The sequence below is a fragment of the Xenia sp. Carnegie-2017 genome, unplaced genomic scaffold (genome assembly GCF_021976095.1).
Source record: "Xenia sp. Carnegie-2017 unplaced genomic scaffold, XeniaSp_v1 HiC_scaffold_14, whole genome shotgun sequence".
In the NCBI taxonomy this organism is placed as follows: Eukaryota; Metazoa; Cnidaria; class Anthozoa; order Malacalcyonacea; family Xeniidae; genus Xenia; species Xenia sp. Carnegie-2017.
The window spans coordinates 3295586-3303709 of record NW_025813447.1 but is presented as its reverse complement, the minus strand read 5'-3'; the positions used below and the strand labels follow the sequence as shown (position 1 = coordinate 3303709).

The following is an 8124-nucleotide window of genomic DNA, read 5'->3' as shown; positions in this document are numbered from 1 at the left end:
CACACTTTTTTGAAACATCGCAAATCATTTTTCATGTTCAGTGATTTAAGGTACAGATAATTTATTTTTCAAGATCTCTAAAAGGGACGTAAAGACATTAGTCAATGTGAGTGCATGTAACGACATTATGGATCCATTACAACGGTTCTCAAAGAAGCACCTCTTACCTGCCTGTTACTCATTAGTCATTACAATTAATATGTCCAAGATGGCTTAATCTTTATGAAGATACTCAATTTTCGACTCCTCCTTTCCGCCGTATCATTATTATATTTCGATAATACAATTTGAATTCAAAACTCTAGCCTCTAAGTTGTGTTTACACTTTTGCACAGTGTACGCAATGAGGATGCAAAACACAAAAAAGACAATGGCTAGCAATTAACAATAAAATGATTAATTCCTTAAGATAACAGAGCTCGACAGATTGTAAAACGCATAAGACAGCAGCACATTAAGATTGGAAAGTTGTATTATAGCTCCTTCAACATAACAAAACAATTCGTCATTATAATAGTATTATCCTGCACAATATATGTGTGGTCTATACATAACTACAGTGCTCGCAATCGTTTCCTTAAATCAAACCAAGTGAGCCAAAAAAATCTACTTATTGAGTGTATCAGTGCTGGTTTATTTTTTCATAAGAAGCAAGTTTCACAACGCTATGGAATTAACAAAAAATTAGTGGTTATAATCTGGTACCTTAAACAAAGCGGAATTTCTTAAACATTAATGCACATGTGTTTGGTTAGACATCGAGAAAAACATCCTTAAGTTGCTTTGGCATAACGATGATCAATATTTCCTTATTTACATTTGTGGAATAGTTATTCATGCAAGTGTTGCTAAAGATAATATGGTAAAGCAGATTAGCCTAAACATACAAGAATGGTGAGTGGATCCCTATTTACCAAAAGGATGATCAACTCGACAAAACTATCGCTTGATATAACTGACATGTGTACTAATTATTATTTTCTTCTGGCTTTAGATAATTGATTACAAGAAGGAAGTATACATTACGTCACACCCACGTAATATCTGGTTCTCTTTTGCAAAAAATATCTCTGGGATTTTTCCATCTTAATTTATTTGTTTTTTGTATTTTCTTGGCTATTACGTTTATCTCACAAGCTATCTTCTTCATTTTGTATCTAAAATCTTCAGCCTGCTCCAACTTTCCATCTTCTTCATACATTATGTAAAGCAGCTGGTAAACTTCAACTAACCATGGATGACTTTCTGAAAACAAACTTTTGATCATGTCCAAAGCTTTCAAAAGATTTTTCTTTGCTTCTTCAAGTCTTCCAGCTTTGAAAAAGCACAGACCAACAACTGCTAAGGTAATGGCAATCCCAGGATTATTATTATCTTCAACGACATGTTCTTTCATCATTTCTAGAGCTTGTTGTGCGTAAACCAAGGCAAAATGGCAATCTGATGGTTTTTCTAAAGACAAGCATCTTGCTAAATTTCTTAAAACAATGGAAATGTAATATTTTAAGCCAATTTTTCGTATATTTCCTTTGCATTCTCTAAACAGTTTCTTGCTCCGACGTAATCACCATTCTCAATCAAGCAGAGCCCAACGTTCAGACGAGATCGAGCAACCACACTATGGTATATCTCGAGAGTTAACTCACTTCTCATCGTTTGGGCTTGGCGAGTAAAATCGAGGGCTTCTTTCTTCAATCCAAGACTCAAGAAACATAATCCCAGATTATCAAGTATTAGAGCTTGGTCAAGGTTATAGTTGTCAGCAACGAGTGTGGCTGCTTCCTTGTAAAGCTCGACAGCTTCTTCAAGTTTTCCTTGTTCCTGCTTGCACCATGCCATGTTTGCTAGGACACGTGCAAATTTCTGCTTTTCGTCGATGCGTTTCTTAATGAAATATTCATTTGCCAGTATTTTATTTAAATACATTTCCGCATCACAATAACGAAAAGTTACCAAGTAACATTTTGTTATTTCATTCAAGGCATCAACAAGTAGATCATCACTCTTAGGATCATCTCGATAGTGAAGTAGATCGGTACGTTGGATTTAAATATTTGTAATGCTGTTTGAAAGTTTTCTGATTTTCATGGCAGTTTGCAATTTTATTAGAAATCCTTAACAATGTGAGATCGCTGCTGACTTTCTTTTGCAAACGTTTGCTCGTTTGGTACGAAAAGATTGCTGACTCATATTCTTTCCTCTTTTCGTAAGCACATCCAGCAGCATAAGCAAGTTGTGCCGCAACACTCAACGTGGATTTCTGATCATTTTCTCCTTTCTCAATAGACGTGTAAACGACAACCATTGCAGTGGCAACAACATCAACGAGAAACATGTCGTTCTCAAGCTTCTCTCTTTCCATGGCTTTTAACATCTTTTTGGGATCGATTTCATCAAGCTTGAATTTTTTTAAGCTCTTACCACGCGGCGATAACCTTTGAAACAAAATTTTTTTATGTCGATTTTGCTTAACAACATCGTTGAACACTGCGTTTCCATCAGTGGATACTTTACAAAATAGCGTAACCAACTGAAAGACCACCATCAGAAGGAATTTCCCATTTGGGAGACGAGGGAGGCGCGATTGATAAAACTGAAACAATGCTTACGTGTTTAACATCTTTTCCAAATAGTTTCCTTGCTCGCGGGATTGCTGGTGCTAAAGGACAATTTCCGCCGACACATCCGTCTACATATTTTGCATTGCCAATAACGACTGGAGTGTCAAAGTAAACTGTAGCATTTGAGGATGCTAGCAAGACTTTGTACGCTTTGTAATCGCTGTAGTCTTTGTTTGCTGTATCAAACAGTACGAGATCTTCGTTTTTACCAAGTTTTCTTGCGACAGCGCCGGCAATGTGTTTCAAAGGATGCTCTCCACCTAAATCACTTAAGCTGCAATCACCAAATTGATTATACAGTGTGTCCTTAACGTTTTCTTGTGAATATGGTACTATTGGAATGTGGGATAACCCGGGTACGTGAGAGAAAAAGTTGTGTAACCATGACTTCTTGAATATCATCTTAGTTTTTGCACAATACATCTGAATACATTCCTCAATAGTCATCCGTTTCCTTTCATGATGGTCGTTTCCAACTTTATTTCCTCCAACTAAGCCAAATGCAATCAAACTTCCTGTACTGGTACCAACTATCATATCGTAAACTTCGTTGGGATGAATGGGATCCTTAACTGCTTCCATGTCCTTGATCAGACGCTCTCGAACGCTTTCATCTTCTAAGAAATGCACTTCATTTTCATCAATGCCTTCGTTCACAAGGTAGTCTACCCTTTCAGGATTCGTTGACACAATCGTTGCTAATCGGAATATGTCGTCCAAAATCTTCAGTTCCATCACACATTTACTTCCTCCACCATCAAACGACAATATGGCAATTTTCTTTTCTGTTGAGACCATTTTCCTGTCTATCTCCTGAATATTAAAAAGTGATGGAGTCTTAACTTTTAATGATTTGAATAACCACTCCCTCTTTTCATCACTTTCATTCACATAAATTCAAGCAAGTTTTTCAAGATAATATTTATTTATTTTTCTCAACCGGTACGATCAAGAAACTTATTTCTATATGAATGTTATAAAAACAAGGACGACGTGAAAAGAAGGCATATTTTGAGACTTATTTTAAGAAAGTTGACCAAAATTGTGCTTGATGTGTGTGAGGGAGGACGGGGAGGGTCTTTCTGAAAGGCGCACCTATAAAAATTCATATTTTGCCCCATGCGCACTAATTATTCCAAATTCAAAGTTTAATAGAATTTCTAAAAGCTGTCATTCAGTAAATATTTGTGACCAGACATAAATTTCACTCAGTGCAGCACTTTGCAATCCTTCATATTTAACTCGAAAACAATCATTACAAATTATTATGCCTCAATAAAGGAACAGCAAATAAACAGTAATATGTCTCGCCTTGAAGTTTCAAAAACATCTTGTATCCGCTTGGTCTAAAGTTTGCACGAAATTTTATTGTCTTCGAGTTTCGGCTAAGAGACAGTGTAGCTATCAGTCTACAGTTTTTAGAGTCTACGATTTTTTAAGCACAGCGCAACTAGTGGAACTTCTTCGTTAAAGCGAGGACTGTCATCATGCTGTTTGACATGTGGGACAGGAATTAGTGCAGACTGATTTATGAAGAAATAATTTAGATTGTCGTAGTCTAAGAAAATGCCAACACTGTAATAGAGTAAACGTATGACCTGAACATCAATTAATGGGCCAATCTTTCAGATGATTGGTTGACGCCAAATAAACTTCCTCTCACAACAGGCTTTTCTAAAGTATATAACTTTTGCCTCGTTTATTGCAATGTTTTTCATCGAAACTGCTGAATGAGAACAAAACTATCAAAAATTGGGCAATATCTGTCAGGCAGATTCAACACCAGATCTTGAGGAATCTCTTTCATTAACGTAGTCAATGAAATGACTCGATTCTGGTATTTTTACGCATCAACAAAGCGCTAACCAACCAAATCCTTTACAAGGAAAATAATAGAATCCTTTAGCTATATCATGAATTTAATTAATTTTTCAAAGCTTTCAAATAAATGGTTATGTCATAACATTTGACTTATCATTAATGATACCAAGCTTTCTGTTCTTATGTTATATCGATTCAGCAGTTTTAAGGTCGTACCATGGGTGGATGACGATTTGTTACTTGATGAAAAGTTAATGTTAAGACAACTGTCGTTATCATGTGCAATTATGTGGTTGTGGTTCTTGTTCACTGTCGTTGGCTTGTGCTCAGGCTTTGCAATTGCTCTCAATGTTTTCGTGGCGAGTGAAAATTATTTTTATTACATGTTTCGCTGAATGACTTGAGTATTTTGCCGCTTGGTTTATATTAACACCTAGAATTTAATTATGAACGATTGAAGCTGTGTGACTTTCTGCTTTATTGCTGCAGTTCTATAAGACAATTTTCACTGGCGAGCGAGTAGAAATCGTAATATGATGTTTCTGAAGAAACATTTCTATAGCTAACTAATTTCATAAATCCTAAACAACCGCAAGTAAACACAAGTTTGATAACTTTATCTTCCCAAGAACATTAATAAAATTTTCCAAGAATTCGTACGTAACAGTCGAATTTCATTTCATAAATGTTAACTCGCTAAGGCATTAAGCTATTTTCATGAAAATCTCTTCTTTATTGTCGAAACTAGTCCTGCTTTGTCCAAATTAAATGGTGTCAAATTCAAATCGATTAATCAGACAATACCTTAGTTTCCGTTATGGGAAGACATTCAGTACAACAATAACTCACTAAAACATGACGTTATCCATTGCCTCATTTTATACTTGTAAAGCTACAATAAAAATGAGATAGTTAAATAGAACAGTCGAATTTTAATTGTACTATTAACAATCAACAATTTTATAAGACTTTTGACAGTTTAATTTAACCATGCTCAACACGTTTATTTATGAAAAAATTAAAGTTTTGTCTGTAAAAGTAGCTGTAACTCTGGAAAAGAACAGCCGACACAAGTATTACGCACCTCTAAAATCTCCTTGAGTGTAGCTAGCATTCCTTGATATATCCTTGATTGTAAACATTGTTCAGGAAAAAGTTGTGCCTCTTTAACATTTAAGATCTTACGACGGCGGTGTTTGTATTTGTTCTGTTCACAGTTTGCTTTAATTCGAACATTTTAATCATTGATGTTCTAAATTGTTCTTAGTCTAATAATGACAACTACTTAAATACAGACACAAACATGCCGAATATTTTTCACAATCAATAGCCGTAACGGGTAACTACATATTTAGGATGACATCTCAATTGCATATTCCTTCTTTTATCATACAGACATTATGGCTAGCTTCAAATTTGACTTCCAATATTTCCAAAAAAAACCAACTTTGCTCGTTCTTAATGCGATTCCTTACAATGGAGGTGACAGAGGTGTTTGTTTTCCAAAGCCTACATTTTAATTGCCGCTATTTATAAAATAGGAAACTCGCGCTACTCTCTATAATCACCGAAATTATGTACGACAGAAACACACGAGTACTTGGTCTCATTAAACATCGAGGATTGTAAGTACTTCTATAGAATCCAAATTATGAATCTTCTTATCTATAAACAGCCTTCTTTTGAGATTGATAAACCAATCAACAAAACTTATTTTTGTGAATAAAGTATTCATGCTTTATAATACTATTCATTCATTATATAGTTTAATTGGTGATATGAAACAACTAATTTGTGTGAGCATGCAAAATATCCTAATATCTAAAGTTTCCGTGCCTGATACAGACAATAAACCAGACAAACAAATTTGCTTATCGCTTGCATGTTGATAAAGTATTTGTTCAAGTTTAAGACTACAAACAACAAAGACTTCGGAGATTTAAGTCTCAATATTTTCTCGAATACAATACGGAAATTAGTTTATTCTAACCGTATCACTCGTTTGTAAAACAGGTGACCTCTTAATTATGATCCTTATATCTGACTTTGAAATTCAAAAATTGGCAAAAATTCTTTCTTGAAAACGACTGTGTGTATACAAAACAACGTTTATATTTTTTTACCAACTGGCTGACACGCCATTTGTAGCAGTATATAACTGTATATTAACATTTTCGAGTATTCTAACATTTTTACAGTCTCCTTCATTGTCTTCTTCATTGAGTTATATATTTCAACAATTCTTATCATATACAGACAACAAACAATAAGGTTCTGCTTTGAAACATCGCATATTTCAAATGTATATCTACCCAATTCTAAAATTATATTTATTAGGTATGTATACTTTTGTCTCTTTGTAAGATAAACTGAAATCCCGGCTTATCCAAAGTGAAAAACCCACGACGAAGAAAATTGGAATGGCTGATGTGCCAAATGAACAAATCTTTCAAAATAAAAACGGAAGTCACTTACTTCAGGCTTTTTGGATTATGCGATATAGCTATGTAATCATTTAAATCGTCATTCTATTGAGTGTGACCAATATGGTGTTGTTTCATACAATGTCTTTAGGATGATTATAGTATATTTATAAATGAATATTTGCTATGATTACAAAAAAGGCAAAATTAATTCATTGCTATGTTCATATAAATGTTGGTGTAGTGCAACACATTAGAGCAGGTTTGGAATGGAGGTGTGCGTTATGTGATTAGTTGTTTTACTTCTAATTTGTATTACTTTTCTATGTACGCATGAATAGCAGCAAACTACAACAACTTTAGGTAACGTTTAACATTTTAGATGTTTCTATTTTGGATTTTAAATTAAATAGATTTAAGTGTTGATAAAGTTTCTCCAATAAGAACATGAATTCTAGAGTATTTAGAAAATTATGCTCTAATTCTCTGGCGATGGTTTTGGAATAACTTCTCTAATAACATCTAATTTTGCCTTTTAATGTAATTCTAATTTCAAAGAATAAATTTGAAGAGTCATCTTAATGCCACTCTCACCGCTAACGCTTGTACTGATTGCTAGGTCAACTGTCTGGTGTAACATCTTTGACTGCGCAATATTTTAAAAACGTTATTAAATAAATACGTTACATATAAAGAGGAAACTACTTTTTCTTTCGAGGCAATAGCCTATATCTGGTCTGGATGATTTTTGGTTTGTGCTTTTGTCCCAAGAAAGCATAAACTACATGTATTTCGTACGATGAAAATCGTCACACGACTACGACACGCAACAGGGCATGTTTTTCATTTTTCTGCCATCACACCGCGCCAGAGAAGCATGAAACAAAATTTCATGATATCGTTTTGCTTATTTCATCAAAATATCTTGAAATAACTCTAACTCTTTTCACACGCTCACCAAACACAATACTTTGGGGCTAATTGGGATGCAATTAAATGATTTTTAGAATATGCAATAATAATTGATGTAATCATAATTAGATTCCGTCTAGCCATTGCGTTCGTATGGTGTGATTTCATGACGTCAATCGGTAATGTTGATAGGTTACTTCAAAGGGCCGATGCAAATCATGAAATCAAAAGAAGTTCTAGATACAATATGGATTTTTCTTAAACATGACCGACAGGAAAAACAAGCTATACCACGAAAACATAAATTAGTAAATGCCAAACTTAATTAAAAATCTGAAAATTTTATT

General features: G+C 34.2%; 1 protein-coding gene across 1 annotated transcript; it reads right to left on the bottom strand.

The window, feature by feature from the left end:
* Positions 1–2510: 2510 nt before the first annotated feature.
* On the bottom strand, positions 2511–3419 carry LOC124434278. Its single transcript, XM_046984159.1, has one exon. It carries the CDS (start codon positions 3417–3419, stop codon positions 2511–2513), a length of 909 nt encoding a protein of 302 aa, XP_046840115.1.
* Positions 3420–8124: the final 4705 nt, after the last annotated feature.

Bases quoted from the DNA above. Each gene is read 5' to 3' on its own strand.
- LOC124434278 (XM_046984159.1), bottom strand. From the start codon at position 3,419: ATGGTCTCAACAGAAAAGAAAATTGCCATATTGTCGTTTGATGGTGGA.